Below are 20,355 nucleotides of genomic sequence, written 5' to 3'. Positions count from 1 at the left end.
CTCCGCAGCGCCCCAGGTGGCCGCGGGCAGGGCGGCCGGGAGGCGTTCGCTCCGCCTCCGCCGGCGCGGCCTTCGCCAGCCTCCCCGCCCGGCGCTCGGCCGACCCCTCTGCCCCCGCCCGCTCGCCCGGCTGGCGATGGACGCGGCCTCTCCCCGCGGCCGCCGGCAGCTGCGCGCGGACGTCGCTTTGAACCGCAGGGCCTGAGGAGCCGCCGCGTGCTTGGGGGGTGGGGTGGGGGTGGTCGGGACCCGCGCTGGCTGCCGCGGCTCGGGAGGACCTCTCCGCTTCCTTGTCACCGGGTCCCCGCGGAGGAAGGGGAGGGACGAGACACGGCTTTTCCTGTGCCGCCTCTGCCTGGCTCGACCTGCGCGGCCTGCGGCTTCCTGGGAACTCGAGGGCCGCGGCCGGGCCTGGCTCTGCCCGCGGCCTGCTCGGCGCTGGAGCGGAGCTGTTCGGGACGACGCGCCAGGGTAAGAGGCTGCGGTGGGGGCAGGCGGGAGCGCTCGGCGCGGTCGGCAGGCTGGGCCTGCGCGAGGATCCGGGCCGCCGAGCCCAGCGGCGGGCGCGGAGCTGGACCCCGGCGCGGTGAGGGCGGCCTCCGTCCGTCCGTCCGCCGCCGCCTCCGAGCCTCGGCCCCTTTGTTCCCCTCCCCCGCCCGAGCCCTCCCGGGCTTGGCTTGCCGGCGCCCGAGCTCCGGCTACCCTCCCCTTGCCCTTGATAGGGCTGGGCCGCCCGGCGGGGAGCGGGGACGTCCCGCTGGGCCTCCGAGTTCCGGGAGACCCCGCTCGCCCCGGCCGGTCGGCGGCTTCCTCTCGAGCACGCAGGCTTGCTGCTTCTCCTAACTTCGCCCTCCTCCCTGAGGCAGGGAGCTAAACTTAGCCAGGTTGGGGTGTCAGCGTCGCGGTTCCGGCCTCGGTGGGGCCGAGGATGGTGGGGGTGTGGGGGCAGTCCGCCGGACCCGGCTCTCGGTTCCCACACGGGCAGGTGGATTGCTTTGGGACCTAGAGTTGTCCTTTGGTCGGGCACTTTTGTAATGACTCGTCTGCCTAGACGACTTCTGGATTTTTTTTAAAAATTTTGTTGTTGTTGTTGTTTTTTTTTTTTTTTTTTTTTAAATAAAAACTAACTGCTCCATCCTGTGGGAACCAAGAAAGAGTGAATGTTTTTCTTTCTTTCTTTCTTTCTTTTTTTTTCCTGGTTTGGTAACCTGCTAGTTGCACTTATTTTAGCATTAAAAAAAAAAGTTTTAAGAACATTTGCCAAGATTGCCAGAAGTTCTAATCAGTATGTCCCCGCCATGGTAGATTCTATTTCTAATTACTCTTTGTATCTAGACACATTTAGGACTGAGACTTCAAAATTTGTGAAGAAGTTGGGAAAGGAGAAATTCAATTTGAAGGGGAATTGGATCCCAAAAGTGGGTTCCTTGAAAGTACTGCATCTGACCCCTATCTGGAAGCCTTGGTTTTCTTTTTTTTGTTTGTTTGTTTTTTTGTTTTGTAGGGTTGTTGCAGGGAGAAGTTCCCTGGTAAAAGAACTTTTTTGTGGGTGTTGTTTGCTTTTTGGCACGGACATTGGTGATAACAGTAGTGGGATCCAAAACTTGTTTCACTGTGTTTGACAAAGACAGCTCCGGTTTCTAGTTAACTAGCAACCTAATCAGCGTGTATTCTGTTAAACTGTTTGCTTGGTGTATCTGAGCAAGCAGCCCAGGGTGTAGAGGAGCAGGAAAACTGCTACATAGAGAGTTTTTGAGGTAATCCTTTGAAGTTTGGAAAGTTTTTTTAAAAATCATATGTATTTATTTATCTGTGTGAGTGTGTGTGCGTGCACGCGTGCCACAGTGCAATATGGACATCAGAACAGCTGTATGTAGTGTGTGCAAACACTAGTTTGAGACCTTATGGAAACTCGCTTCCCAAGCCTGGCCGTGGTGGCGCACGCCTTTAATCCCAGCACCTGGGAGGCAGAGGCAGGCGGGTCGCTGTGAGTTCGAGGCTAGCCTGGTCTATAAAGCGAGTCCAGGACAGCCACGAAACCCTGTCTCGAAAAACGAAAAAGACAAAACACCCCAAACAAAACAAAAAACCAGAAACTTGTTTCTCCTAGATGTTAAAAAAAAAAAAAAAAAGTAAACACAGACTGGTCAGTTCCGAGCAAATATTTGAAAGACTCTTTTCCGTTTTCAATTTAGGCAAAGAGGCATTTTAAAGACCATGGCAGATGTGGACCCTGATACGTTGCTGGAATGGCTGCAGATGGGACAGGGAGATGAAAGGGACATGCAGCTAATAGCTCTGGAACAGCTATGCATGCTGCTTTTGATGTCTGACAATGTGGATCGCTGTTTTGAAACGTAAGTGCATTCCTTCATCATCTTCCTCTGGGTCCATGCGGTGACATCTGTTTCCAACCATTTGCTGACTTCAGTTTGAGTGAAAACTTCGCTAGTGAATTTTCAAACATCCTTCTAGACATTTCTGCAGTTGTCTTTTTACTTTGCTGAGAAATAAAAAGTGGTGGGCAGTGGAGCCCTAGGAAAAATAATGGTGATTATGGAAATACATATTTGTTGAATGAATGTGAATTAGGAATACTAATAATAACCCATAGCTTGGTTGAGTCAGTTATGAAACATCTCATAAATTGAAAAGAATATAAGTGTTTATTTTCTTAAAGCTCTTTCTATACCATATGATTGACTGATGGGGAGAATACAATTAGAGCTGCTTGTTTCTTTGGTTTTCATATGTTATGTGCTTTTGTTAAAATAACTTCCTGGTCTGTAAATGTCATTTTGACAAGCCACATTGGATGCTACATATGCAGCATACTTTTTGAAGTAATACAGAAGCTTTGAAGTTATATATATATATATATTTTGTACGTGTGTGCGTGCCATGGTGCACATGTGGGGATCAGAGGACAACTTTCGGGAGTAGATTTCTCATTTCAACAGGCGATCTCTGTGAGTTTGAGGCCAGCCTGGTCTATGAAGTGAGTCCAGGACAGCCAAGGCTACACAGAGAAACCCTGTCTACAAAACAAAAACAAAAAAGAAAGAAAGAAATGAAAAAGAAAAGGAAGGAAGAAAGGAAGGAAAAGAAAAAAACAAAACACCAAGTTGGGCATTAACTTGAGAGTTGCCTTTTTGTTTTAAAGATTTATTTATATTTTTGTATATATGTGTCTGCATTCATGCAATGTGCCTGAAGAGGCCAGAAGGTATCCCTTCTGGAGTTACAGGTGATTGTAGTAACCTGGTGTGGATGCTGGGAGCCAAGTTCTGGTCCTCTGTGAGAGCTTGAAGTGATCTTAACTGCTGAGCCGTTCTTCAGGGTCACTTTTTTCATCTTAAAAAGTCATTCTTGGCTGGGTGTGGTGGTGCATGCCTTTAATGCCAGCACTGGAAATACCCTCCTTCTCCCCCCATCCCCTGCCAAAAAAGTCATTCTTGGCCCTAGATGGTTTACCTAGTATGGGACAGTCCCTAGGACTGCTCAGGGAAGAGTCACACTTGCCAGTTAACTGTTACTTTATATTTTGTCAAGTGTTCACACCTACTCACAGAGGTTTCTCGTTTCTTTTTAAAGAAATACTGAGGTTTTCCTTTTTTTTTTTTTTTTTTTTTTTTAAACAAAGTAATTTATTATTCTGAGTGTGTGTGCACATGTGCTTGCACACATATATACCATAGTGTAGAACACAGGAACAACTTTTAGAAGCTGGTTCGCACTATTCTTCACTGACCTGAACTCAATACCTAGGATCTACATGGCTTTAAGGAAGATAAACGTGTATAGTCTCGATTTAGGAGATGCTTCAAAACTGACTGCGATCCTCTGCCTTCCTCTCCAAGTTTGGCATTAAAGACAGGAGCCACGATATCCAGCTAATAATACTATTTTAACAAAACCCCAAACGATTGTTTAAAAATCAACAGAGAAGATCATTTAAAAAAACCAATGCAGACCTACAAGTAATATTGTCTGTCCCAGGGTTTGAATTCAGTTTGTCATCATGATTGATGGCAGGCGCCTTTATCTGCTGAGTCCTCTCATTGGCCCTAGTAGAGGAATTTATAACAGCATTTTAAGAAGCTGTTACTACATTAAAACAATTTAGAGGACAATTCTAACAAATAAAAATAAAGTTCATTTATTTATTTATTTGTGTGTGTGTAGAGGGTACATGCATGGCATGATATGTATGTGATGGAAAGATTTATTTGTTTTATGTGTAGGGATGTTTTCCCTGAATGTATGTCTGTGCCCCATGTGTATGCCTGCATGCCCACAGAAGCCAGAAGAGAGTGTTGGTTCTCTGGAACTAGAGTTACAGATGGCTGTGAGCCACCCACCAAGTATCAGTCCTCTGGAAGTCAATAAACACTCTGAACTGCTGAGCCACCTCTCCAGCTCCTAAAAGAGAACATTTTGTTGTTGTTGTTTTGTTTTGTTTTTGTTTCTGTTTTTCAAGAGAAGGTTTCTCTGTGTAACAAGCTCTGGCTGTCCTGGACTCTCTTTGTAGAGCAGATCAGACTGGCCTCGAACTCATAAAGATCCACCTGCTCTGCCTCCGGAGTGCTGGAATTATAGGCGTGTGCCACCATGCCCAGCAACTGGAGAACATTTATTTATTTATTTATGGCTTTTTGAGACAGGGTTTCTTTGTGTAACAGCTCTGGCTGTCTTGGACTCTCTTTGTAGACCAGGCTGGCCTTGAACTCACAGAGATCCACCTGCCTCTGCCTCCCAAGAGAGAAGAACTTTTTGAAAGGAAATTTTAACAAAGTGAAAGCAGTTCTTTTTTTTCTTTTTTCTTATTTATTTATTTATTTATTTATTTTTTTAGGTTTTTCGAAACAGAGTTTCTCTGTGTAGCCCTGGCTGTCCTGGACTCCCTTTGTAGACCAGGCTGGCCTTTAACTCACAGCCATCAGGCTGGCCTTTAACTCACAGCGATCCGCCTGCCTCTGCCTCCCAAGTGCTGGGATTAAAGGTGTGTGCCACCACGCCCAACCCATGAAAGCAATTCTTATGAAAAAGTATACATCTAAAAAACCCCAGCTGTGTTATATTTTCCACTTTCCGTTCCATGTCTTTTTCATATTTCTTTTTTTTTGTTTTGTTTTGTTTTTTGCTTTTCAAGACAGGATTTCTTTCTCAGTGTAGCCTTGGCTGGGCTGGACTCACTTTGTAGACCAGGCTGGCCTTTAACTCACAGTGATCCACCTGCCTCTGCCTCCCAAGTGCTGGGATTACAGGTGTGCGCCACCACGCCCGGCGCCTTTTTCATATTTCATGTAATGAAAATTTAAGAATAAAATTAAAATTAATTCAGGTAGATATAATATGTGTAGGAATAGGTTTTTGTTTTAATTTTAAACGTGTATTTATTTTTATCTTATTTGTGTGAGAGTTTTGTCTGAATGTGTGCCATGTGTGTGCAGGTGCCCTCAGATCCCCTGGACTTAGGGTTAGGAGGACAGTGAGCTGCCATGTGGTGTGGGACACTGACTCCGGGTCCTCTGTAGGAGCCTCTGGAAGAGCGGTCCATGCTCTCAAGCACTGAGCCCTCTCTCCAGCCCCAGGGTGTTTTCCGTTAGACTGGTCAGTCCTGTCTGATGTAGCATAGCAGGCACATACTCAAAATAGACATCTGTTTAACGCTTGATACTTTTTCTGTTTTAACCTCCCCTTATTAACTTTCATTTTCCTCTCATTTTTATTTTATTTAAAACATTTTCAAAACTTTACTTATTATAATGTGTTGTGACGTGTGAGTGTTTGTGTGCGTGCTTGCCTTTATCCTGTGGTGCATGTGGAGCTCAAGGGATAATTTACAGAGCTACTTCTGTCCTCTCGCTCGGTTCTGGGGATTGAATTGAGGTAGTTAGACTTGACCGCTCACTGGTCCTGTTTCCCCTTGAAATCTTGCTTTCCTTTCATCATTCTGTAGTGATACACTTTTTCCACAAGAAGTTATCTTGTTGGGCTGGGTGGTAGCGCACGCCTTTAGTCCCAGCTCTTGGAAGGCAGAGGCAGTCTGATTTCTGTGAGTTCAAGGCCAGCCTGGTCTTCAGTGTGAGTCCCAGGACAGCCAGGGCTACACAGAGAAACCCTGTCTCAAAAAACCAAAAAAAAAAAAAAAAAAAAAAAAAAAAAAAAAAAAACCCCAAAACAAAACAAAACAAAACCCAAAAACTGTTACCTTGTTATTTTTGGTTATGGCATTATAGCCCTAGGTTCAAGTTCTTTTTATTAAAGATTTATTTTTTTGTATGTGTATGAGTATTTTGCCTCTGTATATGCACTTATGTCTTAAAGTGGGTGTCAGGTCCCCTGCAACCGGAGTTACAGTGGGTGTAAGGCACCATGTGGGTGCTGGGAACCAAACCTGGGTCCTCTGTAAGAGCAGCAAGTGCTTTTAACCGCTGAGCCATCTTATTCAGCCCCTGGGTTCAACTTTTTTTTTTTTTTTTTTTTTTGAGACAAGGTTTCTCTGTGTAGGCTCAGCTGTCTTGGACTCACTTTGTAGACCAGGCTGGCCTTGAATTCACAGTGATTCGCCTGCCTCTGCCTCCCTGAGTGCTGGGATTAAAGACTGCACCACCATTGCCTTGCGTTACTATTATCTTATTTCAGTGGAGTTCTTGTGGCGATTAGTGGAGAGAATATATGTGAAAAAAATGTTTTAAGTGAAGAAAAGATATAATACCTAACTTTGAATTAAAATTTGATACTTTATTTCCTGAAAACTGACTAACATAGGAGCCCTCTCTTGTTTTTAGACAGGTTATCATGTAACCTGGGTTGGCCTGAAATTTGCTATCTAGCCAATGCTGCCTTGGGTTCTCCTGCCTCCACTTCTCAAGTGCTGGAATTACAAGTGCCACTAGGCCTGGCTTTATTTTATTTTTTTGAAACTATCTATAGCCCAGTCTGCCTAGAACTCACCAAGTAACATAGACTGGCTTCCAGCTGAAAGCAATCCTTGTGAGTACTGGGTTCCATTTGTGCATCTGACTTTTCTTTTGCCTTAGCTCCCTCAGTGCTGGAATTTCTGCAGGAACCCCCACATCCAGCTTTTAAAATCTTTTAAAGTCAACAAATAGGGCTAATGGAAAACAAGATGTGCATATTTTGAATATGCCAGAGAAAATCTTCTAGTTTGCTTTCATAATGTTAATAGTCTAAGTTATGTCTAATAACTAATAATAAATCACAACATTCCCATATATTTAATACATTTTGCCTGATTTGCTTGTATTGAAAGTGTGCCTCGCTGGGTGTGGTGGTGCACATTTTGTTTTTTTGTTTGTTTGTTTGTTTTTCATATTTTTTGTTTTTTGAGACAGGGTTTCTTTGTGTAGCTTTGGCTGTTCGGGACTCATGTTGTAGACCAAGCTGGCCTTGAACTCACAGAGATTGGCCTGCTTCTGCCTCCGAGTGCTGAGATTAAAGGTGTGTGCCACCATTCCCAGTGAGACCTCTGTGAGTTCAAAGTCAGCCTGGTCTACAAAGTGAGTCTTAGAGAGCCAGGACTACCAGAGAAATCCTGTCTTGAAAAACAACAACAGCAGCAGCAGCAGCAGCCAAAAGTGCGCCTCTGTTTAGTTAGGAAAGGGAAAGAAAGGCATATGTAGTGCACGGAAAACTATGGCTTTTGAAATAGGCTGGAGCTGAGTTCAGAATTCTGCCTTCACTGCTAAGTAGTCATGCGATAGGCTTTCAAGCCTGATTCCTAATACTCCTCATCCTTGTTGGATTTTTATGAAAATCAAGTGATATTTATGCGCTAGTATGGCGCTTTTTGTATAGTAGTTACGTGATTTCCCCTTGAATTGTCCTGAGTCGCTCTGGTTTTGCTTTGACTGTTCTTGGAGTGAAAGAGTATGCTTTTTGTGATGCTGCACTTGCTGAGGCAGTGTTTCTGAAAGTAAACTGAACTGAAGGTCTATTTGTAATTATCATCAGTGTCTCAAATGTAGTAGGAGACATTAGATAATGGGTGGTCTTGGAGAAATTGCTTTTGTTAGGTTTGCTGGCTCATGTCTGTAATTCCAATACTGGAAGGCTGAGGCAGGAGAATTATGAGCTTGAGCCCAGGCTGAGGTGTAGAGTGAAACTCTGTTTCAAAAGACAAACATAAAAGGAAATACCTTGATTGAGGGATAATTCACATTATAGGATGGCTGAGGCATCCAGGCAGCAGCACCTGGCCTACTGCAGTACTGACTGGATTGGTGAGTTTTGATGAGGAAGCTTTGATTTTATTACAGGAGCATGGGGAGCACATTGGAATGCTGTCAGTGAGTGGTGTGGTGGGGATCAAGTTCACCTACCCAGTTGTTAAGTTTGTCTTTGTTTTGTTTCTGTTTTGTTTTTTTGAGACAGGGTTTCTCTGTGTATCCTTGGCTGTCCTGGACTCACTTTGTACACCAGGCTGGCCTTGAACTCACAGCAATTTGCTTGCCTCTGACTCTCAAGTGCTGGTATTAAAGGCATGTGCCGCCACCACCCGGCTTAAATTTGTCTTAAAACTATTGCTTAGATCAGATATGGCAGAACATACCTGTAACCTAGAGGCCAAGGCAAGACCTTGTCTCAAAAAACAAGTCACAGACTGGGGTTGCAACTCTGTGGTAACACACTTGTTTAGGCTTAGCTTTCCCTCTGTAGTGATGTAGGGCTCCGCTGGTGAAGGCTGGAACCCTTCCTTTGCTCTCTGGAACTCACTGGAAGGAGAGACTGTACTCCTACAATTGCCCTTTGACTTCTACATACACAATAGCATATTTACCACTATGTGTGCTATGTATGCTATCACAAGTAAGTAAGTATAATTGACTACAAAACAAAACGAAGCCACCCGTAATGCCTTAGACCACAGGCAGAAGCAAATACAATAAATTCTCTTCCATTCAGGCAGACTTTAGACACTTATAAAAATCTTAATTACTGTCTTACTGTCACTCTTCTCCACATGCTTTATTTGGTTATTTTTATTTTACCTTTATTTTTACAAGCTGTAGTTAAGTGAACATAAGAAGCTTGTGTTATTATTTTCAACTTTCAATGAAGCAGAGTTGGGGGTACTTTTTCTAATTTATAAAAAATGATTTATTTATTTTTATTTTATGTGCATTGTAGTTTTGTCTGTATGTATGTCTGTGTGAGGGTGTGGGATACCCTAGAATTGGAATTACAGACAGTTGTGAGCTCTAATGTGTGTGCTGGGAATTGAACTTGGGTCCTCTAAAAGACCAGACTGCTCTTAACCAATGAACCATCTCTCCAGCCCCACATTGTAACTTTTTGGGGGGTAATTTTTTAGTATATTTTATTGAGGGAGGGAGGGAGGGGGAGAGAGAGAGAGAGAGAGAGAGAGAGAGAGAGAGAGAGAGAGAGAGAGAGAGAGTGTGAGAGTGAGTGTGTGTGTGTGTGTGTGTGTGTGTAGTGCTCCATGGCATCCTGTTGGATTGGAGGCCAGAGGACAGTTTGCAGGGGGTTGGTCTCTCCTACCATGTAGGACTGATTAAACTTAGACTCAGTGAGTGCCTCTAATGCCTTTTTTTTTTTTTTTTTTGTAACAGGATCTCACTATGTAGTCCTGCCTGGCCTGAGCCTAAGAGGGCTGCCTGCCTCTGCCTCCTGTGTACATGGATTAAAGGCATGCATCACCATGCCTGGCCTAAAACACTCTGTAAATATCAAAAGCTTTTAGCATGAGGGTTAGCAGAAAGAAGGCATTTGTGAAGATGCACCCAAAGCTTGTGTATAGACTTGTGAAAGAGACTTGTAGTTTGTAAGAAGGTATTGTGGGTATGCCAATGCTTACGGAGGACCTCAGGAGTAATGCACCTTTTTGGTTTTTCAAGTCAGGGTTTCTCTGTAACAGCCTTGGCTGTCCTGGACTCGTTTTGTAGACCAGGCTGGTCTTGAACTCACAGAGATCCACCTGCCTCTGCCTCCCAAGTGCTAGGATTAAAGGAGTGCACCACCACCGCCCAACCGTAATCCACCTTTTTAATTTAAACTTTATTACTACTTATTATTATTATTGGGGTTACTATGTATGGCAGGGGGAGAACATGTGCTTGCCGTGGCATCAATGTACCAGTCAGAAGACAATTTTGTGGAGTTGATTTTTCTCCTAGTTTTGTATGGGTTTTGGGAATTAAACTCAGGTCATTACGTTTGTGAGGCAAGCTCTCACCAGCCCCACCTATTCTTTTTGAGACAAGGGCTCCCAATGGAACTTGAGGCCTCCCAGTTAGACTAGGTTGGGTGACCTCTAGCTGTCCACCTCTCCAGTCCTGGGACTATAATAAACCTATGACAGCATGCCTGAGTGCGTGCATGCGTGTGCGTGTCTGTGTCACAGATGCACCACACATCAGAATATCTTTTAGAGTTGCTTTTGTCTCATCACATGGGACTCAGGAATCAAACTCAGATCCTTAGGCCATTTTAAAAATTATTCTTACTTATGTATATGTGGGTATGTGCATATGAGTGCAGGTGCTCTCAGAGGCCAGAGGTATTAGATCCTCCAGAGCTGGATTATAGATAGTTGTAAGCTATTTAATGTGACAGGGCAAACAAACTATGGTCCTCTACAAGAGGAGCAAGTTCTCTTAACCATTTAGTTATCGCTCCAACCCTTAGAAGACATTTCAAAAGATTTTAAGCATGACTATTCTGGGAAAGCATAAGATGTACACCTGGGTGGAAGTGGCCTACTCCTTTAATCCAACCAGTAGAGGCAGGTGGATCTCTTGAGTTCGAGGCCAGCCTGGTCTATAGAATGAGCTCCAGGACTGCACAATGAAACCTTGTCTCGGAAAAAAAGATAAAACACAGGCAAGTGTGGGAAGCTCATGCTGGAGTGTCGCCAGGGCTTATTTTAAAATAAACTGTAAGTACATTTTAAATTCCCCAGATTCATTTTGAGTATAGTAAATAGAGGATCTGAACAACACATAGACTAGTTCTTCAGGGCATAATCATTTCTAAATCCTAACAAATGCATCACTTTGATGCAGAGTGTACAGCTCAGTGGTAAAGCCTAACATGTGCAGGGCACTGCGATCACTGTACCCCAAGAGTCACTCCCTAGTTCTCAGTCACATCTCTTGACCACATTAACCATAATCTTTACTATATTGTTGTTAATTATGTTTTGCTTGTGTGTTTTTTGTTTTTTGTTTTTTTTTTGTTTGTTTGTTTGTTTTTTTAAAGAGGAATATCAATAAGTGTATTATTTTTTGTCTTTCTATAAATATGTGTTGAGAAGCTGCCGGGTGTTCAGAGCTGTATGCCACAAAGCAGACACTGAATAAGCACACAATAGTGACTTCTCTCTTCATCTTCATGGTCCACTAAGATAGATGTTGCATTCCTATGTTTTCCGTTAATATAAAACATAACAGAGTAATTTCTACTTAAAGGGCGGTTTGTGTTATCTCAGAGATGCTTGATCTGGCCATGTCACTTGTGTGTTTTTTGAGATGGTCTAGTGTAGCTCACACTGGTCTCAAACTGACTATGCAGCCAAGAATGACCTTAGACTCTTCTGCTCTTCTGCTTCCACCTCCAAGTGCTGGGATTACAATTGTGAGCGCTGGGGAGCCAGCTGAGGGCTTTGTGTGTGCTAAGCGAACACTGGACCAACCGAGCTACATCCCCAGCCCCCAAGAGACTCTTGTCTTTTATTTATTTATTTATTTATTTATTTTAAACTGTAACCTAAGGCCCACTTATAATTTCCAAACTCATTAACAGGACTCGCTTTCTTCAACATCACCACTAAGATATCTCAAATGGCATCATGAAAATCCAACTCCAGATGCTGTCTTTCAAAATGTAGTTGTGTTTGGCCAGGAGTGGTGGCGTACTCCTGTAATCTCAGCATTTAGGAGGCCAGGACAAGAGAATTGCCACAAATTTGAGGCCAGCCTGGGCTATGTAGTAAGACTCTGTCACAAAGCAAAATGAACAAGCATCCTTCCATTATTGTCTTGCTGTGACTGGCACCATTATCCACTTCTTCCTTTCATATTCTCAGACCCCATCATTGAGCAAATCCAGACTGTTTTGCCTTTTAAAACTCTCTCAAAACTATCTGTTTCTTTCACTTTTTTGGGGATGTCTATGGAAGGGAGGAGAATTAAGATAGACTCTTACTGTGTAGCCCTGGCTGGCCTAGAACTTGCTATGTAACCAAGAATTATGAACTTCTACTCTTGCAGAATGCATTGCAGGTGTCCACCACCTGTAGACTGATTGCAGGTGTGCATCACCTGTAGACTGATTGCAGGTGTCCACCACCTGTAGACTGATTGCAGGTGTGCATCACCTGTAGACTGATTGCAGGTGTGCATCACCTGTAGACTGATTGCAGGTGTGCATCACCTGTAGACTGATTGCAGGTGTGCATCACCTGTAGACTGATTGCAGGTGTCCACCACCTGTAGACTGATTGCAGGTGTGCATCACCTGTAGACTGATTGCAGGTGTGCATCACCTGTAGACTGATTGCAGGTGTGCATCACCTGTAGACTGATTGCAGGTGTGCATCACCTGTAGACTGATTGCAGGTGTGCATCACCTGTAGACTGATTGCAGGTGTGCATCACCTGTAGACTGATTGCAGGTGTGCATCACCATGCCTGACCTATGAAGTGCTGGAGATTGGACGTAGGGCTTTGTGCATTCTAGACAAGCATCCTACCAGCTGAACTATGGCTCCAGCTTCCCAACCCCTTTAAACACTTGGTATTTTGAGGCAGAGTCTTAAACTTATTGGTTAGGCTGGCTGTGAATTTACTCTAGCGTAGGCAGGCCTTGAACTTGGTGATCCTTCTGCTTTGGCCTCTCAAACAGCTGGGATTACAGGCTTGAAGCACAGACCTTTTTATCTGTCTGATACTTTGAATGGATGACTCCTCTGTATTTAATTTTATAAAATCTTCCATTGGTCATGTGGAAAATATTTCCCACTGAGTTGTACAAATATTTTAAATGTTGACATATTTCATTCTAACAGTATAAAAAGCTCTTGCATTGGTATTATGACTGTTATTTATTTATTTATTTTTTGGTTTTTTTGAGACAGGGTTTCTCTGTGTAGCCTTGGCCATCCTGGACTCACTTTGTAGACCAGGCTGGCCTTGAACTCACAGCGATCCGCCTGCCTCTGCCTCCCGAGTGTTGGGACTAAAGGCGTGCGCCACCAAGCCCGGCACATGACTGCCATTTATATCAAAAACATCTTCATTCAGATGCTGTCGGCTCTTTGTGGCAATATATTCTCCAAAATTGTAATTTTTGCTTGAGAATTTGAATTCTTTTTTTGTTTTTGTTTTAGTTTTCTCGAGACAGGGTTTCTCCATGTAGCCCTGGCTGTCCTGGATTTCACTCTGTAGACCAGGCTGGCAAAGTCACAGAGATCCCCCTGCCTCTACCTCCATGAGTGCTGGGATTACAGGTGTGCAGTACCATTGCCTGGCCTTGAATGTTTTTATAATTGGTAACAAGTGCTATTAATTGTTTTACTTGGAGTAAAGGATATACTTCACTAATTTTTGAGAAAATGTTTACCAGATATTTATTGCATTTATTTATTTGTGTGTGTGTGTGTGTGTGTGTGTGTGTGTTAGCCACAGTGAGTCTTTTTTTGTTTGTTTTTTTGAGACAGGGTTTCTCTGTGTAGCCTTGGCTGTCCTGGACTCACTTTGTAGACTAGGCTGGCCTTGAACTCACAGTGATCCCCCTGCCTCTGCCTCCCCAGTGCTGCGACCACAGTGAGTCTTATGGAGGTTGGAGTATAACTTTTGGAGTCATTCTCTTATGTATCTTTGGGAATTGAACTCACGTTGTCAGGCTTGGTGGCAAGTTCCTTTACTTGGTGAACCATCTCACCAGCCGCTTGCCAGATACTGAGTCTGTATAATCTGTTCGTTTGATGTTCTTTGAGTGAAAATGCTACTGGAAGAAAATAGCTGCTGGCTGAGTTCTCAGACAGTTGGACAGGCATTTTTCACTGACGTTTTTCTTTGGTTATGTGAAGTGCTTTGTGCTATTTCTCATTTTCCTTGTAGACTATTAAAAAGATTTATATTTGAAGGGTTCAGACTTAGTAAAATTAATAATTTCAATGCTTCACAAAGTTGTGAAACTGGCCTTTACTTTCATGTTAGTTCCTGGCAGTGAAGAGTAGATTTAGCGGTGTTAGCTGTAGTTTAGCTTCTGCTGTCATTGCAATAAAGCAGCGGCAGGTTTGTTTTTTTGTTAGTTTTGTTTTGGAGACAGGTTCTCACTGTGTAGCCCTGGCTTTCTTGGAACTTTCTCTGTAAATCAAGCTGAACTCACGGTGGTGCACCTGCCTCTCCCTTCCAAGTGCTGGGGTTAAAGTTGAGGCCACCAGCTCCAGCAGTTTTATCCTGCCTTGCTTTGACATCATTAGTGCACTTGTCAACACAGGAAACCGTGATTCAAGCAGAGAAAGGGTGGGTTCGTTGAGTGCTAGTGAGGCCAAGTAGAATGGACACTGAAAGGTGCCCTTTGTCTTTCAGCATCGTTCTCAAGTGCACTGGCAATGAGGGCAGATGTGAACGGACTGAGGAGTGAGTGGGCCATGAAGATGTGGAAACAGAACTTAGGGAGAACTTTTGAGATGTAAAAGAAAAGAAGCTAGGTCAGAGGATAAATAAACCATAGTGTAAATTGGCTTTTATGTAGGGCAGTACTGTCTTTTTAAGTTCTGGGGAGTCAGAATCCGCTTGGGCCTTTTGTCTTAGGTAAGAGTTATACACTGAGCTGCAGCCCCAGCCCTGAGCCTTAAACTTCGACAACATTCCTCTTTTTAAAAAAATGTTTAAAAATTTTTGTATGGATGAGTGTTTTGCTCGCATGTATGTCTGTGCACCATGTGTGTGCCTAGTGTTCTTAGAAGTCAGAAGAGAGCATCTGATCCCCTAGAACTGGATTTACAGATAGTTATAAGCTGCCGTGTGGTTGCTGGGAATCAACCCTGGGTCCAACAGAAGCAACAAGTACGGTCAGCCACTGAAATACCTCTCTAGGTATGGTCTACACTCCTAATGTGCTTCTAGATAATGCAAAAACAGTTCGCCAAAAAAACTCCACATACCTGTAATCCTAGCATTTGAGAGGCTGAGGCAAGAACATCACCAAGAGTTTGAGGCCAGCCAGGGCTGTGCAGCAAGTCTGGCTCAAAAACAAACAAGCATAAACCAAAACACTGTTAGGTGGCAAACCTCAGACATCTGGTTAAAAGATTGGCATGGAAAAAGGTAAACAGATTAGCTTCAGTGGTAAGAAGTTGAGCCCATTTTAGTCTGACAGTCTAATGACTTGTATTTTCTCTTTCAGATGTCATTAAAAGGATTGTCTATTTAGGCTTGGTGTGAGAAAATGAATATATTCATATAGTAACTAGTGGCTTCCTGACAGATAAGCCTTCTAAGCTAACTAACCAGAGTTACAGACTTAAAATGCTATCGCTGGCTGTCAGAACCCTTTTTTTTTTTAAAGCTAGTAGATGAATTTAAAGGTTACTTCTATAGTCTCAAACATGTGCATGACTACTGTTTAATATAATTACTATGAATTCTTCACTGGATTATGACCTCATTCCCCTTACCTCCTCCCTCCCTTGACACATATAGTTAAATACAAGTGCTGACTGAATTGTAGAAATTCTCTTTATTGAACGTGTTTTCCACTTAAGCTTGAAATTTCTGTGCAGAATATTTTCTGAGTCTTGAAAATGACTGGAAGAATACTAGAGACAGTTTTAGGCTTTTCCATGTTCATCCCCGTTTTCATCCACCTACTTCCCCCCAGTAGGGAGTAAGATTCCTCTGCTTAATTACCCTTTTGTGGGATATAAATTAATAAGACGAATGCATATAATGCACAAAGTTTAACAGGCAGCAAGTGTGCATATACTTCATCTTTTGTTTTGTTTTATTTTGTTTTTTGAGACAGGGTTTCTCTGTGTAGCCTTGGTTGTCCTGGACTCACTTTGTAGACCAGGCTGGCCTCGAACTCAGCAGTCCACCAGCCTCTGCCTCCTGAGGGCTGGGATCATGTGCCACCACGCCAGGCTTATCTACTTCATTTTAAGTTCAAGGCCGTCCTCAACTATATAGCTTGTTGAGACCGGTCTAAGATTCACTGTGACCCTGTTTCAAAGTCCCCACACTAAAGGATGTTATTATAGTTAAGAAATCAAATTTATTAATTTTAGTTGAATTTTTAAAAGCTTTTGCACATATAAATTGTATTTTTAATATTTTCAGTCATATATAGTAATAGGTTTCATTAACTTTAGTTTTTTGAGACAGAGTTTCTCTGTGTAGCCATGGCTGTCCTGGAACTCATTCTGTAGACCAGGCTGGCCTCAAAACCACAGAGATCTGCCTGCCTCTGCTTTCCATGTGCTGGGATTAAAGGTGTGCTGCTCCAGACCTGACTCAATCCCAGGGTTTAAATTATTTTAGATTTATTAGGGGAAAATGAGAAAGAACTCTGCAAAGTGGGAGGGATAATGCTGCTCCTCCTCCTCCTCCTTCCCCCTTCCTTCCTTTTTCCTTCTTGCGCCCCCCCCCCCTCCGGCTTTTGTTTTTGAGACAGGGTTTCTCTGTGTAGCCTTGGGTGTCCTGGGCTCACTTTGTAGATCAGGCTAGCCTTGAACTCCCAAAGATCCGCCTGCGTCTGCCTCCTGAGTCCTGGGATTAAAGGTGTGCGCCACCATGCCTGTCTCTCACCGCCCCCCCCCCCCTTTTTTTTTAAACTAAAGGAAATAGCCTATAGGCTGCTAAAAATATCTCCAAAGAAATCAGGTAAAAGCTCCCATTCACAGTAGTTTTTAAAAGGAAAAACAAAAACCTAGTAATAAGCCAAAGAGATAGAAGACTTCTGAATGAGAACTTGGGCTATCTACCATTGTAGCAAGTATACAGTGTGTAGCATGGGTTGTTTACCCTCATGACACTGGCGGACTGGGAGCTACTATGGCAGGCTGCCACTGCAGATCCTGAGAGGCTATTTCTAGCCCAGGAAAAGGTCACCATTCAAAAATTGCATTAGGCGTTCTCCTGAATATGTATTGCTTTCATACTATTGTGGTCAAAATGTTTTGTTTCTTGAGACAGGAATTTCCTGTGTAGCCCAGGCTAACTTTGAATTCACAGGGCAGGCCAAGATAGTCTCAAACTCCTGATCCTCCTGCCTCTGCTTCCTGAGTGCTGGAATTAAGTTTAAGACTTGAATATTTAGTTCTGCTCACTTCTATATTTAAAACCCTCATGCATGTGGAGGCCCCGTGTTGATGTGGGCAGTCTTCCTCGTTGGCTCTTGTACCTCATTCTTTAAGGCAGGGTCTCCTGGTCAAAGCCAAAGCTCACACATAGGCTAGTCTTTAGAGCTCGCTTCCTTCAGGGATCCAGTCTCCTCCATCCACGGCTGGAAGCGCAGGCTAGCCTTCATGTTCAACATTTATGTGGGTTTTGATGATTCAAACCCCAGTCACCTTGCTTAAAAGACTTAACTGCTGAGCTTAATCGCCTCAGCTCTCCAAAACTCCCTTTAAATAGTCCTTTGAGATGAGGTCTCTTTCTAGCCAGGAGCTCACATGAAATCCTCTTGTCCTTTCCATTTGAAGGCTGGATTATAGGCACGAGCTACCAGACCCAGTTTAGCTCCCATTATCTTTAGTATATTTATATGATCAATTTCCCTGCCTGGTTGCCCGTTCACCTTGTGCACCCTCTGATACCATGCACCAGATAGCCTCCTTCACCTCCATGGATACCCTTCTAAGCATTAGTGCTAGACACATCTTCTATATGGATGTCTAAGGGTTTATTTTGTTAGTCTGAACAAGACTTTGAAATGGTCCTAGGTTAGAGTTTTCAAAGAATGGAGGGAAGTGAAAAGATTGAGGATGCATTTTAGAAGGGTTGTTGGATGTATATTGTTGGGGAATGGGAGCAAAAAGGATGATTCTCAGGTTTAGGCTTTCTGGATAGTTGATGTTACTTATACTGGAATTTTGGGCGTATAGGGATATACAGCAGTGGCTGTGTTTTAGGTATTATCACTTAAGATACCTATGTTGATTCTAGCTAGCTGGGACAGTGAGAGGAAGTAGGGACAGTGAAGTAGAGTTAGGGATTTTTTTTGTTTTTTTAGCATTTTCAAAAGAGATCCTTTCTAGATAGACAATTCAGCCTGAGCTTTATGGTTATAGAAGAAGCTCTTGAATACTTTCTGTGAGCATGCCCTTCACTTGGTGAGCTTTGTGGTATATGGGTAAGACATATATTTACATTAAATAAACTAAGGGAATGAAGAAAACCAATAAAATAATAAGAGAAAAGAGAATGGGCTCTAAGAAAGAGACTAGAATGGACATGCTAGAGGGGAAAGGGTTTGTAAACTACCTACTGCAGGCAGTAGGGGAAGTCTTCGGTACAGTGACACTTAACATTGATGCTGTACACTTGAGTGAGATCAAGTGTTTTTTTTTAGTTAATTCTTATCAGTAGATTCAGACCACAGAAGGTGACTTCTTGTGGTAGTAGCCAGGAAATGAGGGATGAAGTTTGAAGGGCTTGCTGGTCTGTGGGTAGGGTTCAAGTGCTTGATGACTAATAATGAAGCTGAACTTTACTTATCTGTCAACAACCAGGCCTTTTCTAAAAGGAGGGTAAGAAATTTCCTCACCACTTTATGCAACCCAGAAAAATTAAAGACAAAAAAAAGACCTAAGGAAGAAATCTACCAACCAAGGACTGAAGAGCCAGTAAACACCTTACACAGAGGCAGTATTAAAGTAGGAAGTCTAGCAGAGCCCAGCAGGAAGGAGTGTGCATTAATTACTCGTTTGTTTTAGGTTTGTATGACTTTCAGCTAGTCTGTGTCACATGGCTAAGAGCACTGATCTATTCCGAAGGACATTAGTTCAGTCACAACACCCACAGGGCAGTTTTAACCACCGTCTATAGCTCTACTCACGGGATCCAGCACTGTCTTCTGGCCTCCTCAGGCGTCAGGCATCGTGTGGTACACAGACCTACATGCAGACATAATACCCATTCACATAAAATCAAGCAACATAAAAAATGTTAGTGGTGTGTGGTGGTGTGTGTGTACATGTGTGGGAAGGGTATATGTATATGGAAACCACAGGTTGACATTGGGTATCTTCCTCAGTCATGTTCCCACCTTATTTTTGAGAGAGTCTCAAAAATAGCCCCCTGATTGGCCGAGCTGGCTGCCACTGAGTTCTGGGGATCCCCCTGGCTCTGCCTTTGCCTCCTCAGTGCTGGGAGTATAGACACATGCCGACACTGGGCCCCCCCCCCCTTTTTTTTTAAATGGTGGAGACTTGCAATCATATCCTCATGCAGAGAGTAAAGCACTTTACCTACTAATAAGCTAGCTCAGTTTCCCAAATTAATAATTGTAAATGCATATGAATATGTCTTAGTGTTGAAAATAACAGTATCTGGAGTGGTGGTACATGTCTCTCGCTCTGTCTCTTTTTCTTTGTCTCTCTTTTTTTTTGAGACAGGGTTTCTCTGTGTAGTCTTGCTGTTCAGGACTCAGTCTCTGAACTCAGACAAGACTGGCCTCCAATTCAGAGACCTGCCTGCCTCTGCCTCCTGAATGCTGAGATTAAAGGAGAGAAAGAGGGGGGGAGGATAGGACATTTTCTTGTACAAAAATAAAATACATGAACTTTGGAATAAAGCCTATGGTTATTTCCATGCCAGCCTGGACTACATAGTAAAACCTTGTGTCAGAAACCAAATGGGAAAAGAATGTATATAAGGCAGTTTTTCATGATAGTTGGAATAAAATAAGTTGTATATTATATAGAGCATCTTACTTATTTTTTCTTTTGAGAAATAAAGTTAATTACACTGAAAATTAGAGACTCCATGAGGTTAAAACTTAATGAGCTTTCTTCTTTTCTTTTTCCCTTCAGTTATAAGTATCAGATCCAGCCAGGGTCCTGTACATGTTAGGTGTATTCCTGGCCCTGTCTCTTTTAAACTGGTTGTCTCACAGAGCTTGATCAGGAGCGTCTTCACATTTTGGAGAACATATATCATTTTCTAAATTAACAAGACCTCTTGTTCCCTATTAAATACATGTCCTAGTTATTGTTCTGTTGCTGTGAAAAGACACCATGACCAAGGTAACTTATAAGTAAAAGCGTTTAATTGGCTTGCTTACAGTTTTAGAGAATTTGTTCATCCAGGATCATTATGGTAGGAACATGGCGGCAGGCAGGCAGACATGCCACTGGAG

The 20,355-nt window shown here is 43.2% G+C and overlaps 1 protein-coding gene across 1 annotated transcript in view; it reads left to right on the top strand.

The window, feature by feature from the left end:
- The first annotated feature begins 237 nt into the window (after positions 1–237).
- The window catches only part of Hectd1 (HECT domain E3 ubiquitin protein ligase 1), a 91,470-nt gene continuing 71,352 nt past the window's right edge, over positions 238–20,355 (top strand). The window contains exons 1-2 of the mRNA XM_051145828.1: positions 238–471; positions 2,196–2,357. Coding sequence (XP_051001785.1) covers positions 2,218–2,357 — 140 coding nt within the window. The 5' untranslated portion in view covers positions 238–471; positions 2,196–2,217. The remainder of the gene's footprint in view (positions 472–2,195; positions 2,358–20,355) is intronic.

The sequence above is a fragment of the Acomys russatus genome, chromosome 1 (genome assembly GCF_903995435.1).
Source record: "Acomys russatus chromosome 1, mAcoRus1.1, whole genome shotgun sequence".
NCBI lineage: Eukaryota > Metazoa > Chordata > Mammalia > Rodentia > Muridae > Acomys > Acomys russatus.
The sequence above is the reverse complement of the archived record's forward strand: the minus strand, read 5'-3'. Positions and strand labels throughout refer to the sequence as shown.